The sequence below is a fragment of the Ambystoma mexicanum genome, chromosome 1p (genome assembly GCF_040938575.1).
Source record: "Ambystoma mexicanum isolate Mex_15411 chromosome 1p, UKY_AmexF1_1, whole genome shotgun sequence".
In the NCBI taxonomy this organism is placed as follows: domain Eukaryota; kingdom Metazoa; phylum Chordata; class Amphibia; order Caudata; family Ambystomatidae; genus Ambystoma; species Ambystoma mexicanum.
The window spans coordinates 1,463,475,019-1,463,498,268 of NC_090921.1; the positions used below are offsets into that span (position 1 = coordinate 1,463,475,019).

Consider the following 23,250-nt stretch of genomic DNA (forward strand, 5'->3'; position numbering starts at 1 on the left):
AGTGGCCTCTCAATCTGTCCACAGGGCTGATTCTGAATATCCATCTTAACAGCCACCTACAGAATGCCACACACTGAAGAGGAGGGTGCAGATTGTAGTGGGCATGCGAAGGCTGCAAGCGGGTTGGGTGGGTGGGGAACTGAAACTGGGAGGAGCAGCAAAAAAGACCTGCACAGGTGGGAGGTCACTGGGAGGTGGTAATGGGAAGACTCGTTTCAGGCAGGGGTGGGTGGAGACGGAGCAGGTGGGCACATTGTATGTGTTTCGGGGTGGGGGGAGGATTTTACACTCTGAAAGCAATCATGTCTCTTCCACCTTGGAGGCTTCTTCGAAATATAAGCAGTGGCATAATAAAAGCAGCCTTATTTTGGAGCAACCACTCTTGGGGGTGGTGGTAGACACACAGAGCTGATGGTGGTCAGTGAACACCATCTGATAAAAATGTAGGCAGGACTTCGAAAGCTAATGAAATTTACCATCTCTGAATATTCTTTTAATTTACTCCAATTAAATCAAATATGGATTTTGTGTGAATCAATTCAGATATAAAGAATGCACAGAGGAAGTTTGTTTACTCTAGGCGAGCTGTCTGGCGAATTTAGGAAAAGGGCAGGCAAGCTCCTAGCAATAGCATCTTAAGTAACAAAGGTTTGGCTTTTCCTGAGCCTGGTGTAGTCGGTGACTCCTCTAAATACTGATTGTTCTTTATTGGTCGCCATACTGATTTTCTGTACATACAGAAAAGCAGTATGGCGTTGTTGTTCCGCAAGGAAAGATCTGATGCATGAATATAGAATGCAGCTACGTAATGAAGGGATATGACTCATGAAAGATGAATGAAGAGATATGGAAATTACCAATGAAAGATCACCTTGCCCTGATTTGATAAAGGCAACCTCCCCGAAACACGTGACATCACAAAGGGCACCATAAATGAAATCTTAGAAAAATACCAATGGGCGTAGATCTCCAGGCCTTTTGTCTCTCCTAGCAATAGAAGCCTTCCTTTATTCCATTTTTTTCCAATCATTGTAAGACCAGAAAGGTTCTGATAGTCAACGTTAATATGGATTTCTATACTCTGGCCTGGTTGATAGATTTTACGTGGCCCACCCTAGTTATGATGAACAGGGAGCTCTGAGAGTTTAGCCAAAAGCCAATCAAGGTAAAGTGGAGTGTGGCCAATGCTTTTTCTCAGGAGTGTGTAAGCGTGGTCAGAGACCCTCAATGAGTCCCCACAGAATGAGACAAATAATTTAGATTACAAAGTCAGTTATATAAATAGTTATTTATTTTAGGTCGTTGGACCACACTGAAAAATGAAATTAGCAGGTGGTATTATCATACAACACTATATAAAACAAATTTCTGAGGCTTGTGGATCTGCTTAAATCACATGTTTTGCATAGGCCAACAGACAGCCCCTTAAGTCGGTCGGGCGTGCCCTGCTAGTTTGACTTTGTGAACTTCCTTGCATAGAGGCAGTCGGGAATATCAGACCGCCTTGACTGATCTGGCTGCTTTTCTGCCATCAGTTTTTTGGGCTTTCCTGGACTCGTTGTGGTATTTTCTTATTAAAATACCATTTTTGGTATTTGTTTTAAACAATCACATTACAACTATGTTTAAAACATTACATCATTGTTAAACCACAATCAATACATGTTGCGGTTTTTCTTTTTCATTCATAATTTATTTTCTCTATTGCAGTTGGTACTTGTTATCTGGCATTTGTATTTTGCAATTGCACTTTGTAACTTGGTCCTGGTATTAAGTATTGAGCATTAGTTAGCCTGTACTTTTATTGCCTGGTGCGTTTTAGTACAATTACTTCCACAAAGTCAAAACGGAAAGCAGTCAAATCTTCCCCTCACGCCCAAGATAAAAAAAGATAGCGCTAATGGCAAAGATGTTTGTTCCCATCAATCAAGCGAATGCTTTGATCGAAGGAATAGCATTTCTTTTGACATCGCCCCCACACCTCAAGTAGGTAGATTTGGCACTGACAAGAATGCCAAACCGAAAACTGCCAATCATTTTGAATTTAACTGTGTAGTGGCAGTAAATCTAACAATAGAAGCGATCAATGTGTCTCCAGAAAAGAATAAGATTGCACCCAAGTTTATACCAACCAAACGTGCTACCTATGTGGATACGTGCAAAAAGGCCAAAGTGGTGTTAGTGCTGACAGTGCGCCCTTACCAGCACTGGTTGAAGTTGATTGCGTATTACCTGGGTATGCGGTTACTATATTTCTAGCTTGGTGTGATGGCAAAAGATACGTTCTCCTGGTGGAATGCAATATCTCATGTGCTGGGGGAAAGTTGATTATATCTGAGGATGCCACTGAAATAGGAACTCCTGCCCTAGGAGGACAGGTGGTGACTGAGGGGCCCACTTGTGGAACCATCTGCTTAGTTACACAACAGGTTTGCGCCGCTGGCCTCACTTGAGAAAGACTTGGATAGGGATGGTGCGCAGACCTCAAACTCTGTGGGGCGTGTGAGTTGCCAGGCCTTTCGGGTAGAAGAGGGTGTGTGGGGAGTGTCTTTGAAAAAGTTTGCGATTCTATGGTCCATTGTGTAATGGTCTTGTTCCGGAAACGGCGACGGGAGGAAAAGCAGTAGAGACTAGAAGCTCGGTAGATATCCATGCTTGTAGAGAAGACAATGGTGGGGCCCCACCTAGCACCCGGTTCTGTGGCACCCTTGGTTTTGGTAATAGCTGCGGTGGTTGTGCTCAGTTTGCTGCAGAACTCGACCAAGTTAAGGCAGACAATGGGCTCCTATTCAAATAAATGCATGCCCTGAAAACGACCCTAGAGGAAATGAGGCTGGGCAATCAAGCCCCATTGGTAAGCCATAACCCAAATGGTACCATATATAGGAGTTATTCTCCTGGGGGTAACTCAGTACAACCAGTGAATAATAATCTAACCGGCTCCAACAGAGTCCTGATTGACCCAACTCGTAAACAATACATCTGCGAGGGGCCAGGTGTCAAACATGGGGCGAGTAATTACAATATACAAACGCAACCACAACTACAGCCCCAAACCCAGTCTTGTCATTCTTATTTTTTCTTGCTTAATGTACCAAGAGTGTCAAAAGATTATAAAGAATGGTAAGAGGGTTTGATAAACAAGGTTTGCCACTGGTGAAGAACAAAGAGGGGCTGCCTATCAATCAGGAGTAACATTCATTGCCAACACTTGCCTAACGCGCCTTTCAGAGACTACATCAAAGTGAAGCTAAAGTCCCAATAGTTGGAGGGACTGCTCTCCATGGAACAGAGACATCTCCCACCAAACACCCTAGAAGTAGTGATTAGCATGACTCTTCTGTCCTCTGGGCCAGTCCTGATACGAAATAATCCATTTTTGCCATCCAGTGGTCCCTTGGGTACAGTGGGTGGTAACATTAAGTTGATTTCCCCCCCGCCCCTCCCAAAATCGATTTACTGGCACAGTCGAAAGAGGCCTGGGTCCAGCGGGTCCCTGGATACATTCCTTACCAAATTGTAACGAACCTCCAAACCTGGCAGCAGACACATACAGAGGGGTTCCTGCGATTACGTGTAATGACGATTTTAGGTATTTTACCCAAAAAAATATGTTGGGGGCTTATATTGTCAGAAGGTTGACCTGGTGGAAAGAGGGGATGATCAGATTATCTCTGTGAGTGTCCCTTCTTTAGATCTATCCCCCAAAAAGCCATTTAACACTTTAAACTGGGCAATACTAGTACTGTTATGGAACATTACTGGTAGCCAGAAGTATATGGTAGACGAAGGATCGATGGATGTCATTTGTGCAAACTCATTCTATCAATCCTCTTAAAGAAACATGGGCAGGTGGGTGCCCCCACCTTCCAGGGGTACGCCACTTTTTCCATTCCAGCGATTCAGGGTAAGGGTTGGAGGCTTATTGGAGGTTTCGTTTTTTGGGTGAACCCCGATGGTTTTTCTGCAATTCACATACATCCCACAGGCTCAAATTATCTCATGGAACTTCAATTAAGGTGCATGGATGGGACTAATGTCCTGCTCATCAATGTGTACAACCATCAAGCATGTTGTGTGGGCCATTCTTTGTTTTCGCTCTTGGAAGAAAGAGTTGGGGATTGGAGGGAGAACCAAAAGGGGTTGATGAAGATTATTATGAGAGATTTCAATTTCCAGTTCAAACCCCTTGATCGTAAATGGGCTGACTGACAATATCCTCTGTATAGAAGACTTTGGTGTTGAGCGGCCAAAGCGGAAATATAAACACAGCAAAGTGGTATCCAGTGTTTTAATGTCGCAGGGTCTTAGGGCCTTAGGGCATGTAACGGCAGATTCTCCAGTGATTGCCCTGCCAGGAAAACCTTTGCTACTCCCAACAAGTTTAGCTTGATACACTACCTCCTTCTGAAAATAGACATTTTGAATTTGGTATGTGATTTCAGGGTGGCAACTAGACCAGAAAGCGATCATGATGCGATTGTGTTAACTGTGATGGGATCACTTTTTGGCATGGCGATGGACACTAACAGGAAGAATACAATACCGATTACGATAAAGGACGAAGCAAGACTCAATGTAAAGTGGAAAGCATTTGATTCGGGGACCAAGCTACTTGATATTTATATGACCGTTCTACCGTTTCCAGAGTATTCTTTGTGTTATCAGGAGAAAGAAATGTTAGCCCAGAACAAGACATTATTCACAGTGCTACGAGGCTGCTTTAGCAAGCCTTTGTCTGCTGCCAAAACAATAGCAACACCCAATACCCCTTGGTATGATGGGGAATGCCGTCATGCCAAATTTGTGTGAATTGATTATGCAAAGGGGGTTCGGGGCGGGGGTCCAGTGGCCCTGCATGAGGATATAGTATCTTAATTATTTTTACCCTATCCCAGGGCAGCTATTGTTGATGTGCTCAAATTAGTTTCAAGTTAATGGTGCTGTGTCAATGATATGATTGGTTGTTTACCCCGGTACATCCTCTTGGAATGGTAAGTCCTTTTGATTCTACTCCTACTTCCTAGTTGGAAGGGCGACAGGCCAGTCATAGAGGCCAAAGATTCCCTCGTGGTGGATGAGGGAGAGCTACTAAATCAGCCCAAGCAACAGCAACTTTGTCTTCAGCCGCCTCAAAACCTCTGAGGCCTCAGCCCACAGGACCCCGGTGGAGGGCAGACTCTCTCGGCATCTGCAAGAAAGGTGGGCCTTAAATTCAGATGTTGGGCACTGGAACTGGTAGCCCAGGGTTACTGCCTTCATTTTCCAAAAAGGTCTCAATCATCAACCGGTTGAACAGCTCTTTCAAAACTCCAGATGCACTCCTTGTGCAGGAGATTTGGACCCTGCTAGAGAAAGGTGCAATAGAACCGGTACCTGTGGCGGAGAGGAACAAGGGTTGGTACTCGCCATACTTTCTAATCCACAAAAAAGGACGGAGGATTGAGACCCAGCTTGGACTTAAGAAACATTAACAAGTTCCTCAAGAAGGACAAGTTCAAGATGGTTACCCTTTCTCAGATCCTTCAGGCCCTCCAAATCCAAGACTGTATGGTGTCATTGGAGGCATAGGGTCACTACCACCTTCAGGTTGCTTACTTTCATAGGCCTTTCCATCACAAGCACAGAAAGCACCTGAGGTTCGCGGTTGGCAGCTCTTATTGTCAATTTCGAGTTCTGCCATTCTGGGATTCAAGTCTACCTCTACCTGGATGATTGGCTGATCAGGGCGTGTTCACCCTAATGAGCCCTGCAACAACTCAGTGTAACCTGCTACTCTCTCTCTCTGCAGACTGGGCTTCTTGTAATTGAGGGAGAAATGCCACATGATACTCTCAAAAGCTCCAATTCATAGGAGCGCTCCTGGAGGCATCCTTGGGAGGTGGGGGGGGGGGCGTTGCCACCCGAGGTGAGGGCTCAACACATTCTGCAGATGGTCACTAAATTCCAGAGTGCCCAGTGTCTTCCGGCCTTCAACTTGATGTTGCTCGGCTTCATGGCATCCTGCATATTCCTGGTGCCATAGGCTCGCCTGAGAAGGAGATCCCTTCAATGTGCTCTCAGGACACAATGGTCTAAATTTTAAGCCATAATGTTAGACCACCGTCGGGTTCCAAGCGGAGTAGCACAGGATCTTCTGTGGTGGCCTTGCAAGGACAACCTTCTGAAGGAGAAGCCTCCATGGCCAGAGATAACAGTAGTGACGGATGCCTCACTCATGGGGTGGGGAGCCCATTGAAGCTGAGGGCAAGCAGACTAGCGCTGAATGCCTTTCTGCCCTATGTACGGGGAAAGTATGTTCTGATAATGACACATAACACATTGGTCATGTACCTACCTCAAAAAGAGGCATAGGGTCACTAGCACTGTGTACAGAAGCAATACAGCTCTGGTTCTGGGCAATTCAAGGAGGATTCCCCCAATCAGCAGTTCACCTAGCCGGGGTTGAGAACACAGCAGCAGACGCTCTGATCTGAGCAGGCGGAGCAGTCTCGCACAATTGGGAACTAGCTCAGGATGCCCTTCAAGAGAGCTTCACCCTTTGGGGAACCCCTCAAGTGGATCTGTTTGGCCGGTGTCAACCTGATGTGGGCTTTACTGCTCCAGGGAATTTCCCTCAAGAGGAGCTCTAGGGGACGTGTTCATAGAGCACTGGTAGTTTCCACTTCTGTACTAATTTCCTCCAGCCCCCTCATTCCTGAAGTGATAAGGAGGTTGAGAAAGTTTGGTAAATCCATGATCGTAATTGCTCCGGATTGGGCCAGGAGTATGTGGTACCTGGAATTTATGGACATGTCCATCTCCCCTCCAATAAGTCTCCCACAAAGAGAGGACCTTCTCTTGCGTTCTCCATCCAGAGATCAAGACACTCCACCTTCACTCATGGTTTCTGAGAGGTTGAGATTGGGATTTCCCGGATGACGTAATGGACTTTTTGCTTTCAGCCAGAAGGCCAGCGACAAAATCTTTGCACCGCTGCCGTTGGAACAAGTTCAGCAGCTCGTGCAGAGTTGAGAATTTGGATCCCTTTCTATGTGATAACCCTATGGTGTTATCTTTTTTGTTACATTTAGCAAATCTCGAGCTCCAGATTGGAACAATTAAGGGTTATCTGGCAACGGTTTCAATTTTAAAGTGCTTGTTAGAGGAGATGTCATACTTTAAAATCCCTCTGATTATTCAATTTCTAAAAGGCCTTACTAATGTTTTTCCATCAATTCCATTTCAAGTGGGATCAGATGGGATCTCAATCTGGTGTTGAAATTTCTAACATGCATTCCATTTGAACCAATGATGCATTCATGTCTATTAAGACTATTAACTTTGAAAACTGTCATACTAGTGGCAATGTCAGGCCGCAAGGTAAGTGAGTTGCAGGCATTGTCTTGTAAAACCCCCTCATACTATTTTCCTTAAGGACCAAGTTGTTCTCAAGGTTAAAACTTATTTTCTACCAAATGTCATCTCAGACTTCCAAAATCATTTTGCCAACTTTCTACCCGCCTCATCCTGGAAAGGAGGAGGAGAGGTTACATAGACTGGACCCAAGAAGGGCTCTCAGTTTTTATATAGCCTCCCATGTATTCCTCAACTCCCCTACCAGCCGACCCCACCGTAGAATGTACGTGTCTTTGCACTTTACGTTTTCTTGGAGCCTACAGTCTATGGTATGACTAGTAATTCCTCTATGGTGGGAAAATGGAACTGAAGTGAACGGGTGCTGCATGCACTATTTATTCTGACGTCGACAGTCGAACGGAGGCCCTGGAGGGACATCGACTCGACCAGACAGCACACAGCGCCCTGTCGATTTTTTTTTTTTTTCCAAAGCTGCTGAAGCTGGAAAGAGATTATCAAAAGATAAAGGAATACGTGGGGGGAACATCCAATCAAGAGTTACCAAGGGTAACGTTTTCTTCTGAATGTGCCCATCCTGACAATAGGCACATTTCCCACAAGGTGGAAACTGTAGCAGGCATGGACGCATGCATGCCTCTGCTTGGTATGTGCCCACTAGCCTAGAGTTTAAGATTGATCCTCAATCACTTGCTCTTATGTAGTTTTGTTTATTTTCATGTTTGCTGTCCCGGGGTGTGAGGGCGGGGGGGGGTTCTATATGACAAGAAAAAATGCATTGTTTAACAATCCTATATGAAGGTGTTCTGTATTTCTCTAGGAAATACATTTCAAGCAATTTCAAAAGGATTTGTATTGTACTTAAGAAAATATTGTCATTCAAAGGCTCAATCTGGTAATCCCCATTAGGGCCACTGACAACATAGCATAGCTGTAACCTGCGATCCTACCAAGTTATTTTGAAACCAAGAAAAGCTTAATCTATTGATACCAGTGCAAGATGTTCCTGGCATAAGAGACTGAGTTGCTTTGCCAAATGTGTTCATGGCAAACATAATAAAAACCTGATGGGACTTCATTTTTTCTGTTTTCAGCTTTGTGGATGCTGAGCTGACCTCTCTCTGCCAGTCTGTGTTGGAGGATTTCAACCTCTGCTTGTTTTATCTACCCATGTCTCTTAATCTGAGCACTGCAAGTGAAGATGAAGAAGAGTACGAGAGTGGTTACTCCTTCCTGCCTGACCTGCTAATCTTTCAAATGGTGATCATATGCCTTATGAGTGTGCACAGCCTGAAGAGAGCAGGTACTTGAACCAGACAATGAGTATATAAACAAAGTAAAGTGTTGCTCGCAGTAGTTCTTTTCATTTCAGGGACACCTGCATTCAAGTATTGGGATAGATATTTTTTGGTAAAGTTTTGGGGGTTTTTCCTCTGGTTTTCCAACAATCTATTATGAGGCAGTCTGAGAGTATGTGTGTAACGTTATGGATGCAGGCACAAGGTCACCCTTCGGTTCCTGTGTTGGGATTCCCCTGATGAAAGCAATGTATGTGTTGATCAGTAGATTACATGTGAAATAATTACTGTGGTGTAGGGACTGGGAGTACAGCAACATGCACCTTAGTGGTGTTGGTATCCTGTGTACAAAGCAAATATTGTTAGTGCTTTAGTGCAAGTCTAGTCAGAAGAGGACCAGAGATGCAGGATTTCTGAAGTACGTGTGGGGTGGGTCAAGATGTAGGAGGAGGGGGTTGTGTGAGGGAGAAGCAATTGTTCATGTGGGCTCATAGCCAACATTCAAGTTTGCTGTGCACTTGATAGAAGTCCTACTGGCTCTTGATTGGGAACTGTCGGCCAACTTCTTTATCAAAGTAATCTAAAAAAGTAAACTTCCCTCTGTTTCATTTATTGGCACAGGAAGGAGGTTAAAATCCTGTCAGCCAATTGGAATGCAACCCTTTTGGACAATAATTGCCCAAAAATGGCCACAGATCCTGACTGGTGTCAGGATGTCAGTTGCTTCTCCGGATCCTTCCTGGATCACATTTCTCTGTCCGGTTACCTTAATTGCATGGTTTGTCTTCATACACAAGCTTCAGCTATGGGCCCTCTGCATCAAGTAGTTTCCCGAGAATTCTCAGATGTCACACTCTCCATGGTAAATCTCAAATACTGATACAATAAAACGTAAACTTGCCAAAAAGATTTACTTGAGAAATGGAGATGGTCAACAGAAGTTATTTAAAATTCAATGTAATTTCCCAAAAAGTTATTTGCATGATTCATCCAAAATAATCTTAGCTGTTATTTGTGTATAACTGGTATACTTATGGTAAAGAATACATCAATATGTTAAAGTAATTGCAGATGTATCTAATAATCTAAAATACATGATGAAGGCAAAAAACACTTTTAATAACTTCAAATTCTTCTGGAAGTAACTGTATTCTTGAATTATGAGTAACTGTTCTTTGGTTCAGGATAATTCTGTTTTTAGGACACCATATCTTCCGATATTGAAGTAGAGATCAGTTGAAATTTCTATTTGAATCAAATCTATCACTATTGTTAATGTTTAATTATTGGATCAAATACTAACGCTGAACTCAATGCAATGGGGTATTACCCTATATTTCTCACTAGTGCTCAACCTCCGTATTGTGCCGAGAATGACTGATAAGCAAACCAACTCTATGTAGCTGCCGCCCATTCTCCGAGCCAGCAAAATCCATCATGGCACGGTCATCTTTGGGTGCTAGCTAACTTTAGTAGCCATTTGTGGTAAATGCAAAAGTGCACAAGTAAAAAAACAAAAGAATGGTAAAAATATCACAGCTGCCACCAGTCTGACTGAGGCACATAGTCAAAGTAGCCAAACAGCCATTATATAAAATGACATAAGGATACAAAGTATCCTAACCTCTGCACTGTGAAATATGTGCAATTTCCCACCCTAACCAGTTCCGTCTTTTATTACAGAGCCACGTGAGCGCTTGGAGAACATGCACATGGCAGCAGTGCGCAGTATAAATCCTAATATAATTTAACAATTGTAACAATACAAGAATTCAGAGACGTAGTCTCTCAATGCTAACATTCTATGGGAGTAATCAGTTTCCTAATAAGAATGGGCAACTCAGGGCAAAGTATGTAAAGCAGAAGCTTTACTTGCCTCCAAAAAGTCAGAACAAGGTTTGAAACCTAGAAAAAAGAAAGGGTGTCCAGCAGAAATGTATGGAGAGAAAGGTGAAAAAAGAAAATCTTTCCTTACACTCTTGAAGAGCCTGATTTGCCATGTATGGAAAGCTTTCCTGTGCCAAGTGATGGTCTGTGTGTGGACCGATGTGGGGGCTGGGACTGTCTGGTTCCAGTCCACACACATGCCAGAGTGTCTGCTGTTGAGCAGATGTCTTGGCCAGAGGCTGTCCAGGATTGCTTCCCCCAGAGGATGCTCTGTATTAAAGACATTTTTACTTTGTTTCTTTCTACAAATAAATGAATTTGAAAGAAAATAAAGGTGAATGAATTTTAAGCAAGTTATTATTTAATAAAATGGTAACCTAACAGTTCAACGTGAACAATGTTTCTGTATGAATGTGTCGAAAGTACAAGCATTTGGAAAAACATTACATGACTAGGTAGCAAAGGAATGAAAAATGCATATAACAAACATCGAAATTCACTAAGAATTTCAGTGCATGCCCACACAGCAAACCACTTCAAGTAATCCTAGAAAGAATTAGATGAGAAGCACCAAGTAAGTGTTGTTGGGACAGATTTTCTAAAGTCCAAGTAAGGGCTTCATAAAACCCAACCTGGCATGAAGCCCTTATAGTTCAATTTTTAAGAGGGGTATTAAATGTTGCCTTAAAATTATTGGCCTATTGGATGCCAAAAGTAAGCATTTTGCCTCTATAATCTTAGGTGACCTCAAAAATTGTGCTGCATCATCTGGTCGCCTTCCCAAATTTTAGACCGGCCTTAGGCGCTTTGTGGGAACTGAACTTAATAGGGGCATTGCCTCATGCTTGCAACAAGTCTGGGTGGGTAAATCTCCTGACATTTTTGTGGCAAATGTTCTTTCTGCGTGTTTGACTTTATCGATCACGTCCAAGGTTTACCACAAGTTCTGCTAAACATAACAATTCAATTACATTTTAATACAATGATAAAGATTAGATTTAATCACTTGGTTGCTTTCTCTACTTCAATAGGAACCCATTGAGGACTAAGGCAGCATTGCGTCTTGCTTCATGCCTTTTTTAATCTTTATATTTTGGATTTGGACAACTCCTGTATTACTTCTACCTGTTTCCCTCCAAATATTGCATCCCTACTTGTGCAGTGGTTAAGATTCAGTGATGACATTATTCTGCTTGATTATACTCCCATTGGCCTCCAAAGAACTCTTATCTTGCTAATGACTTTTCCATGAACGAGCTAGAGTTCAACACTCCTAAAACAAATGTATTTCACTTAACAAGCAAAAGAAAATCCACTTCCTTCCTCTGGTGCCTTGAGGGATCCAGATTCAACCATGTCCGAGACTTTAATTACTTTGGTTTCCTAATATATGATAAACATGGTCCAGCACTTTTATATGCCCACTTGTGAAGGAGGGCGTTGATTGGCGGCACAAATGAAACTCATCCGCTAGATATTGTTGCTTCTCCTAAATTCGATTAATCCATTTTTATATTGAAAAAGTAATTTCCAGCTTAATTTATGCCTTGGTGTTATGGTTTTTGTCCAGCCATTTCTGGAGAAACATGAAGGCCTACTGTGGAGGTCGGTTTTAGGTCTTCCAAACTGTGTCGCTGTTTATGCAATTCGATTTGAACGGGGCCTCGAGTCCTTAAGATCTCGCTTATAATGGAATTTCTTATTTTAGTTCAACCTCCCAACTCCTGGTTGAATGCACTCCCATCTACACGTCACTCCCTCTGGATGATCTAATTGTAGATCGTTTGAATCTTATTGAACGCCCAATCCAGGTTAAACAAACTGTGGGAGTGGGACTGAATCAATACTCGTGTGACTTTGGCACATTGCAAACTTTATAAACTGCTGTGTGAGGAAGTAAAACATAAACTTGGTTCCTTTCCTGGATACTTGTGCGAATTTCCTTATGTAATAGTCTTTGATATAGACACATGTTTAAGGTTCAGGTTTAACATATTATTGTGTGGTTAAATGGTGAACATCCTAACTGACCCACGTGTTACAATTACATCATGTATATTCTGTAATTAACTGGAAAAGTCAAAATCGTAGCCATCTGCTGACAAATGCTCAGGTACCATACAATGTCGCTTAGTGTTTGACAGAGTGGATCTGGTGTACAATGTTTACACAAAATGGTACCTTTGGCTGCTGTTTAGTTAAAATGATATTGGATAATGTGATTCACCATTGATATTTGCCTGTCGTAAACCTATTCAGAATTGAGGGGCAATTCCATGCTAGCCTAGTGTGTTTTGTTTTTTTTTTCTTTTTTTCTGGTGGGGATTTATTTTCGGCATTACACTCAGCAAGTAGGCACTATGCCCTTGGAAATGTTGTGTGAATTGCAACCATGTTTACATGATCAATTGTATTGTTTTAAAATTGTGAAAAGTTTATATTTTAAACCAAATCAGCATTTCATGTGGTAAGTAGGCACTATGCACTTTTTTAGATAGAAATTCTGTGTGAATTACAATCACATATTTAGGTATTTGTTATGATGTACTGCAAGATTGTATAGTTCTAAAAATGTGAAGGGTTTATATTTCAAACCCGAATAACAATAAAAATATCAAATAACAGTACATGGATAAATTTTAAGTGAAAACATTAAAAGCCCTTGATTGTGCATTGATGGAAATATAAGGAAAGGCAAGATGGGAGACAGTGAGCATTCAAATGGGACTACAAAGAGGATTTAACATGGATGCAGAGCATTCCCCAGCATATGATTGCTTGATTAAAATGAGCCAAATCGTGAGAATTACTAGTGGTTCAGTGGGACAGATGAACGCAACTAAGCGGGAGAGCAAAGAGCGATTTTTGAAGATGGAGACTAGTAAGCTAGAAAGGCATTTAAATATAAGACTGAACTAAATTGAAGGCGGAATAGACTTCCAAGCTAGCAAAAGTGAGTCTAGCACACAGGAGGAGTCTGCAGACTTAAACTTGTGTTTTGAAAGAAAGTGGAAGTTTGAATGCTATGAAATCTACATTTGCTTTTGTTTTGTTCAGGTTCCAAGCAGTACAGTGCTGCAATTGCTTTCACACTGGCTCTTTTCTCTCATCTGATAAATCACGTCAATATTCGTCTTCAAGCGGAACTTGAGGAAGTTGAGAATTCAGTTCCTGCTTTCCATAATGACAATTTGGGTAAGTGGTCAAACAATGTTGAGGATCTTTTTTTATATATACTTTTTAAATTGAAACCTTTTCCTGGATACAGAAAAGGAAAACACAGAATTTGATGATGTTATGGTTGCTTCACCTTACATCTGCATCAGAACAAAATAAATGTCTTCCCTCCTCAACTTCCCACCAATCTCCATCCTATATCACACTCTTTAGGAAATGAGAAGCGATGGGTCAGTAACGGAGTATTCACATTGATTAATCAGCAGATGCGTTCTACAGAGAGTCCTGATAAAACCCATGATGGCACTCCTTATTTGTAAGGGCAACCCAAACAGTCGCCAAATTGTAAACAGCAGGCTATGTCTCCACATGGGACACACTCACCAAATGTGCAAGATTCATTCTGCTCCCCCAACTACTTGCCAACACGCCCATCTTGACTTATACAAAATGTTTTGGGATTTTGGGTACCCTATCCAACCTAAAATGAGGAGAATAAGAGGATCCAAATTGGGAACCCTCCCGTCCCCTGCACACTATATTATACTGTCAAAAGACGTTCAATTGTTCAAACAAGATGCAACATGCAAAACACGTTCAATTATATTCAATAATAAATCCAGTTTAAGAAATTAGAAATATTTAATCAGAGATTTTCATTTATAGATATATTGAAATTAAATCCAAAAGAAAACATCCATGAGTTCAATCTACTTGGCTGACGCGTTTCGAGGTATTTTCCTCTTCTTGAGTTTATTTGAACTGAGGAACATTGGAAACAATTGTAGAAAATAAAGACAAGGGGGGAAAAAAATGGGGAGGGAAAGGGGGGGGGGAGAAAATAAGTAGTTCCCATAAGTATATTTTTCATAGTTATGTATAACAAAAATACAAAGCAGATGGTAAGATCTAGGGCATATCGATGAGGATAAATGCAGAGAATACAGGGTGCTTAGATCATCGTAGTTGTCCAGTATCTTACTGGTTTTAGACAGTGTCTCAAGGGCACCCTGTGAGCACCAATTTGCCAAACATTTGTTTTCTAGGTTGTCGATGTAGCGCAATGCTAACCCATTATATGTAGGGCCGGCAGGTAACTTGTATCGTGATATTAATAAGGTCTGGGTGGTATTATGGCATGAGGAGGCAACGGCATGTACATCAAGAGATAATTACTAATCAGGCAAGAAGCAACAAAGTAAATGGTAAGCATAATTACTCACATTCAGAGAAAAATGAAGAGGTTTCTTTCTCTTGGCGTGAAGTAAATGAACCCTTCAATTGTAGGAAATACAATGCAATTTTATTTTAATGGATTCACTAAAGCTAACCTTATCTGTGGGTTGAAAGAAAGGGGATCATATCCAACCTGTACATCGTTTTGTAGTGTGCCTTTTTGTTCTACACATATTGAGGCACTATTTGCACTAGCCCACGTTTGTTTCCACTTGTCTTTATTATGTTCCCCGCCTAAATCATTGTGCCAGGCTCCAGTGTGAGCGCAGGGTAGTACAGAAGTGGGGGAAGTCGGTACGTTTTATATATTTTAGTTTTGAGGTTCTTTGAAGATGGGGTAGAGAAAAATAGATTCTCAAATACAGTGTTTCACGTATTCACTCACGAATAAACCACAGCCATATTTCGAAGGCTAAAGCCTTTCATTCGAATGGATTTTGTCCTCCTACATATTGCTCATCTTATGATAACACCTTCCATCGTAGGCTGCTTCGTCAAATTTATTTTCGTTAGAGGGTGCTGTGCATCATCTCCTCGATGCCCCTCTCGAGGCTGACGTCACTGTGCCCGTTACTTCAGTTCCGTTTTTCCGCTAAAGCTTCGCTTCGGATACTGTGCAGTTGTTTCTATCGAAAACTATGACGATTGTTCTAAAATGTCAAACCTGAAGACCTGGTTTAAAAAATGTGTGGAGTGTGTGTCAAAAAATGTCAATTACCAACCCTCACCGCATGTGTTTCTGGTGCTCAGGTATCGACCACAAGACAGCTGACCACAGGTCCTGTCAGTTCATGATGGGGGAAAGGCACTCAAAGAAGAAAGGGGAAACTCGATGCGGGTAGGCACCCACAGAAATCCCTTTCCGCAATGCCTTTTGAAAATACCATCAGACGAATCGAGCGGTGAGCCGCCGCCGAGAAAAAGTTCTCATTCTCGAAGTGGTTTCCACCATTTCTCTTCATCTAAAAAGAGATCGACAAAACGGTATCATAGGTCTCTGTCTTCATCATTCGACTACTCTCCTGAATGCAGGGTAGCTTACCCATATAGGTCGGCTTTGAAAAGCTGAATGGGAGGCTTGCAGGCTTCAAATGTTAAATAACTTTGAAAAGGTGGCCCCTTCAAAGGAAAAGATGAAGAGTCACGACCCTGTCGTGCCTAGTAAGGCTGATAAAGAGTCTAAGAAGGGTAAAACTTGCATGCCCTTCTTCTTGGGTGAAAAGCGCTCGACACTGCGAGAGCCCTCGAGGCCTTGAGTCAAGGAGACACCCGTTCCTCAACCTTCGAAGACTGAGCTGTGATTTGAGTCCGTCAAGGCCAGTGCAGTTGGTGATAAAAAACCTCAACCTAAGACGCACTCGAAAGAAATCCACACTTTCAAACCTTCACCTAAAAGGACTTCAAGTCCCTTTCCTCTATTTTTGAGGAACCTGAACCCTCGGGCCAGGATACTCCACCCTTTGGCCTGGAATATGGAACACCTAATGTTCCAGAGGCATTAGTGTCTGAGGAGTCCAGGATGCAAAACATATGAGAACCGTAAGAACGCACATGGTTTGGGCACTCCTGGCCCATCTGAGTACGCTGAAGCATCATAGAACCAATGAATAGGGTAATTGAATGCCTGGGTCGGGGGTGGCCAGGCACAGCCTATGAACAGGATGACGTAACAGATATTCTGCATAAGGATCAACAAAAAAACCCTATTTTGCCATTTCATGCAGCACTGCAAAATAGGGTCTCAGCAAATTGGAAATCGCTTGACGCCAGCACTGCGGTCAGTAAAAACTTTGCCCAAAAAGTACAAACCTTCTAGCGTTGACCAAGAATACATTTCAAGGCACCCTATCCCGGAAAGCCTTGTGGTGCAGGCTGCCACATCTACATCTAGGCAAGCGGCTTACCCTACTATCCCACCAGATGGGGACGAAGCGTTTTATACGTTTGATACATTTTTTTTTCAGCCAGTAGCATGGCTCTCCAGTCCAACGCCACTTGCGAACTGGCCAAATGTAACAACACCTTGTGGGCTTGTATTGCAATGGCAGCTGAGCATATCCCTGAAGGAGAGGATAGTGAAAGTTTCCTGACCATCATGAAAGATGTAAAGGACATAATGTGTGAATCTCTCCAATCAGGTTTGGACTCTGCCAATAGTGTTAGCAGACCCATGGCGGCTAGCATGGTAATGCGCAGGTTTGCATGGTTGAGAATGTCTGGCTTTAGCCCAGATGTGCAGTCTAGGCTACTTAACATGCCCTTTGATGGCACACAACTGTTTGGCAGCAAGGCTGATGAAAGCCTTGAGAAATTAGACCTCAAAAGCAGCTGCCGAATCACTGTGTCGCTATGACAGCCTCAACCTTCTCACCCCACTGCACAGGCTTGGAGGGGTCGGACCTTTCGCTACTATTCTCATTTAGAAGAGCGAGAGGCCAGGCCTGTCAAAGGCAAAAGAAAATTCCCCCATGGTGGACGAGGAAGAGGTGCCAAGTCCACCCAGGCAGGAGTGCCAGGAGTGAAGTAGACCAGTGCCTTATCCCTTGACTATTTTGTTACATTGTTCTGCACCATGATTTAGGCTCCCAGATACTTTTAATCATGATGCATTAGTAACCAAATGCATGTTTATGTTTAAAATCTGACAATGATCTATCAGAATTGCAATAATAACCCTGATTCACCCACAACAGACTAAATTGAGAAATGAGGGCCAGATAATCCAGTGTGTGGGATTAGTACTTGCATGCCAGAGGTGCATCTCCCATATAAGGTGAAAAGCTCTCCAAGACCCCAAAGCTTGAGTAATAAACTAAAGGACCCGGCTGCTTGCAGATTTTTTCTGCAAAGCTGAACCGACCAGAAGAAGCCAAGGAAACCAAGGACGCTATGGCAGCCACCAGGAAGAAAATGCATCCTGCTGCTGAAGATTAGCTCAGTCCAATAATCAGTACCATACCAACAACCTCAATCAGCACAAGGAGCACCTTCTGCTAGTCATTAGCAACCTCCCTTTTCTATCCTCATTTGCATCCTTGGGCATCTGTTTCTGCTCTCAATTGGTTTCATTCATATCTTTCGAATCGCACCTTTTCTATTACGGGGTGGCAACGCCGCTCCCGTCTTCCCACTCCTGCATGGGTTCCCCAGGGTTTAGTCCTCACTCCTTTTCTCACTATAATACCGCCTCTTGCAAACATTATTAAATCTTTTGGACTTTCTTGCCACTTCTATGCTGATTTCTTCACTCTTCTTTTTCCACCTCTATTCACTCCAAGATTACTGCCTGCCTACTCTCCATCCAATCATGAATGCTCTCTCGCTTTGTGCTTCTTAACTCTTCTAAAACTAAAATCCTTTTCTTTCCTACTTTCTCCATTTATTCCTCTTTTACCCCCTTTGCCATTTCTCCCCCCTTCTCTTATTCCTTTGTTACAACAAGCCCGTAACCTTGATGTTATCTTTGATTCCTCTCACTCCTTTAACACTCGTATCTCAAACCCTGCTCGCTCTTGCCGGTTTCAGCTCTTTGCAAGGCCCATCAATTTTTCTCTTTTGAAACCACCAAACTCCTTATCTTCACTCTGATTTTCGATCGTCGACTACTGCTGTGTTCTCTTGCTTGGTCTTCCTGCCTAACTAGCTCCCTTACATTCAGTCTATCCTCCTAATGGTTTTGTAATGGCCAATTATTTATTACACATTCTGTACTGGCTCTCTTGTATTGAATAAAAATTAATATACCCCCGCAGTGCTCAGATCTCTTGACATCCACCTACAAAATAATTCCTAACTTTACCCTACTCAATAGCAAATTGCCACATGGAGCCACACAGTCACTCTTGGGTAGAGTTAGCAGTAGGTGGCATGGGAAGAATCCACATGCCAAAGGATTAAAGGAGCAGGGAAGCAATAACACAGGAAGAGGATAGTCCAGATCCCAAATGGGGAGTAATCCATTTTGGGGGTTTCTTTTGTTAATGTGGTAGTCCATTGAAGGTTATAGCTCGGAGGCTTCTGTACAGGTCACCCAGACAACTTCAACTAAATATTGATGTCCTGACTACAATTTGCCACTAGGTGAACTTTCTTCCTGCACGTGTGTTTTTGTCTAGTCTAAACTTCAACCTGTACCCTTTTCATTGCTCAGGTAGCCACTTGCTCTCTGAACAGGAGAACAATCCTACAACATGGTCATATTGGTTGTGGCCTGTGTGCTAGTGCCACAAGGAACCGCCAAAATGTTCTGTCTGAGGCCTCTGCCAGGAGCTCATGAAGACATCCCTGTGTAACTGAAATGTAAGATTGGATTAGGGTTGCTCAGATACCAGTCACATGCAGAGTGCTCAGGTTTCCTGAGACCATGAGTAAGGCCATCCAGTCGAGATTTTTCCCCCCCTTTCGGTTTTCTGAACGCATTTGAAATATAGGTGACCTTAAACCCCAGAATTCCAAACAAAAACAGGACTGGATGGTCTAGAAACCCGAAATATTGCATATCTATACGTGGGCCCGTGAAAGTTAACCTTAGCTGGTCAATACTGATTGCATGGGCACCAAAACTTTCAAAAAGGAAGAGTTATGGATTGTTGGCCTGGGCTACCCCCAGCTCTTGTTAATATAAGGAAACCACTGGCCATTTTACAAATTAGTGCCTTAACTTGCTAGAAGAATTTGGGGAGAAGAATGGCATCCAGCTTCCATCTCTTCCTCCTTTTCCATTTGGTAGGATTCAATGGGAAATATGTGCGTGCAGCTTACCGGTGCTTACCTGAAGCTTAATGGACTTGTGATATATACAGTTCTGATGTTTGTCAATCTGCTTAGAATCACTTGCTGTGCATAGTCCGACATCCAGTGGTAACCGCAGAGTATTGCATCTTGTCTTTTGAGAATTGAAAGGGGACGTCAACATGGGCGTGCCTGTAACACTAACCCTACGTGACGTGTAGTGTACCCAAGCTCCCTCACGCGTCGAGGTCGCTCAGATCGTTTTTTTTCCGCCCAGATAACTGGTTGACCTTATGCGGAGTTTGTAAAGAACATTGCTATTGTTCAAGGTGCTTTGTTGGCAGTGTACGCCACGCGTATCACCAATAACACCACTCTATTGGCCAGTTACGCAGATGCACAATGGGCTTTAATACAAGAAGTCCTACAAGAGGCTCCAGAACCTCTACGGACCCGCCTACATACCACAGTCTCTGAAGGTAGGCAAATTAACCAAAGTATTTTTAAAAACACTTTGGATTCTGCCGAGACAGCCAGCCGAGCCCTCGCTCAGGGCATTCTCCTCAAAAGACACGCGTGGCTTCGAAATTCAGGGTTTAAACCTGAAACGCAAGCGTCTTATAAACAAACCTGTGTAGGAATCTAACTTGTTTGGAAAGGCAGTCGATGAGGCCTTAAGATGATACCCGAAAGAGTTTGGACCACATTACTCAGAGATCTTCCACAAAGCGAGGATTTGGAAACAGAAGGTTTTTTCGTGGCTAACGCTCCACTCACCAACAATACCTTTCAGGAAACAACTGGAGCTCTCCACAGGGAACCAATACTTACAATACCCCGTACCCCAAAGGAAACAGCGGCGTGGTATGGGAAGAGGCAGGAACCCGACCCTCAGAGGTTCTCCTGCCTCAGGCTCCAAATGACTCGAAGATTCGGGTCCCCTTCCATGCCTCTCCGATCGGGTGCCGGCTGACATCATTCCTGAAAGCATGAGAGGGAATAACCATGGACCAGTGGGTGCTAACAACCATAGCCCACAGGTACTGTGTAGAGTTCAACCAATCCCCAAAATACAGACCTCCACGTCAACGAAGACTAACACCAGAACATCTTCGCATACTTCAAGAAGTCGAGATACTGGAACAAAAAGGAGCCATAGAGATCGTACCCCTATCACAGGTAAAGGAGGGTATTTATTCAGTGTACTTCCTTGTACCCAAAAAGGATCCAACCATGCGTCCTGTTCTAGATCTGCGCCCAGCGAACAAGTTTGTAAAACCACAGAAATGTTTCATGGTCACCCTGCAGGAAGTTTTTCCTCTGCTCACCCAGGGGGATTACATGGCAACTCTGGATATGAAAGATGCATGCTTTCATATGTCGATGTTGCCAGCGCACAGAAAGTACCTCAGGTTTATGATAGAAAACAAACATCATCAGTTCAAGGTACTGCCCTTCGGCATAGCAGCTGCACCAAGGGTATTTACGAAGGTACTAGCAGTAGCGGCAGCATACCTGCGCAGGCAATCCATTCTAGTTTATCCTTACCTCGACGACTGGCTCATAACAGTCGACTCCTACGAAACATGTCTGTCAAATACCCAAAAGATGATGGATCTTTTATTCAGCCTTGGTTTCTCTATCAACAAAAAAAAATCCAGCTTAGACCCCAAACAGGTCAAACAATTCCTAGGGGCTCTAATTCAAACAAAGGACGGCCTTGTCTTCCCCCTCCAATGAGAGGGTTCAAAACATGTTATTTCAAATCCCTCACTATGTAGCCAGTCGAGAGGTAACTGTACGCAAGGCTACGCGTCTGCTAGGAATGATGTCGTCATGTATCTACTTAACTCCTCACGCGCGCCTGTACATGTGCCAAGTTCAAGAGTGGCTAAGCAACTAGTGTTGTCAGGCCAACGGACAGTGGGACGATTTAGTAGTGGTCTCGCCGGCCCTAGTTCTCTTGCTGCGATGCTGGTCGAGGGAAAACCTCTTGAAAGGGAAATAGTTCACCACCCCTGCAGTGGAAGCCACTCTAACTACGGATGCCTCTCTTACCGGGTGGGGGAGCCCACCTGCTCCAGCAGACAGCAAGCGGAGTTTGGTCGGGAGACATGGCGTCCAACCATATAAACCTGCTGGCAGTGTTCAAAGCACTGAAAGTGTTCGAAACACAACTACAGGGAAAGACTAAAATAATCCTCCGACAACACCACGGCCATGTATTATCTGAACAAACAGGGAGGCACTCATTCTCCAGGGCTGTCCAAACTGTCTCGGAACTTTTGGAAGTGGCCTCTCAAACGCAACATGTTCCTGTTATCACAATATGTTCCAGGGGAACTCAGTCTTTTGGCAGACATACTCAGCAGAGACTTTCCGTTGCCCGGGGAGTATGAATGGCGATTACACTGAGACATCGTCGCCAATGTTTTCGCACAATGGGGTTTTCCAGAGATCGATCTGTTCGCAACCCTGGAAAACACCCAATGCCAAGACTACACCTCCAGGTACCCCCAGAGAGGATCCAAGGGGAACGGACTCTGGATAACATGGTCAGGGAAATTTGTCTACGCTTCCCCCGCCACCCCCGACTCCCCTTCTCAACAAGATTGTGCACAAGATGCACCAGGAACCAGTCACAATGATATTGGTGGCCCCATGTGGGCCCGTCAACCCTGGTTCGCTCAGCTTATGGAGATGTCTCTATCTCGTCCAGTCAGGCTGCCTTGCCCGTACAACATGTCGCATGACAAAGGGGAGAGGCTTCACCCATGCCCGCAGACATTGATCTTAGCGGCCTCGCTCCTGAGGTCATAGAATTCGGACACCTGCAGCTCCCTCAAAGATGTATGGACATCCTCAGGGAGGCAAGGAAACCTAACACTAGATATTGCTATTCTAGTAAATGGAAACGGTTTGTCATCTGGTGTAATTCCAAGAGCATCAACCCAATCGACTGCTCTCACATTGTCCTATACCTAACTCACTCACTTGATTCAGGCCTAGTCTTCAACTCCATAAAGGTGCACCTAGTGGCACTTTCAGCATATACAACATGGGAGCAGAAGTTGTCCTGGTGGAAGATACCAGTGATTAAGGCTTTCATGGAAGGGGCTAAAAGAATTCACCCTCCCATTTGTAACCCGGCTCCAGGATGGGACCTAAATGTGGTGTTAACTAGGCTTATGGCAGCTCCTTTCGAGCCCATGCTCAAAGCAAGTCTTAAGAACCTAACCCTCAAGACTGCTTTTTTAATAGCAATCACCTTCATTAGGAGGGTAAGGGAACTGTAGGCACTTTCTATTCTAGATCCCTTTTGTAACAGTTCACAAAGACAAGGTAGTTTTGCGCACTCACCCCAGATTTGCGCCGATATTCATTTCCAAGTTCCATGTGAACCAGTCAATAGAGCTACCAACGTTCTGTCAAAAATTCCTCAAGCCGGAGGGGGGGCACCCTGCACACACTGAATGTATGCAGAGCTGTCATGTTCTATATGGAAATAACTCTTCCACTAAGGAAGACTAATCAGTTTTTCGTGTCTGTGGCCACAGGAAAAGGA

The 23,250-nt window shown here is 43.5% G+C and overlaps 1 protein-coding gene across 1 annotated transcript in view; it reads left to right on the plus strand.

Moving 5' to 3' along the window:
- Window positions 1-23,250, plus strand: part of SMG5 (SMG5 nonsense mediated mRNA decay factor) — a 1,109,458-nt gene that overhangs the window by 567,042 nt on the left and 519,166 nt on the right. The window contains exons 10-11 of the mRNA XM_069607113.1: window positions 8,451-8,659; window positions 13,599-13,736. Coding sequence (XP_069463214.1) covers window positions 8,451-8,659; window positions 13,599-13,736 — 347 coding nt within the window. The remainder of the gene's footprint in view (window positions 1-8,450; window positions 8,660-13,598; window positions 13,737-23,250) is intronic.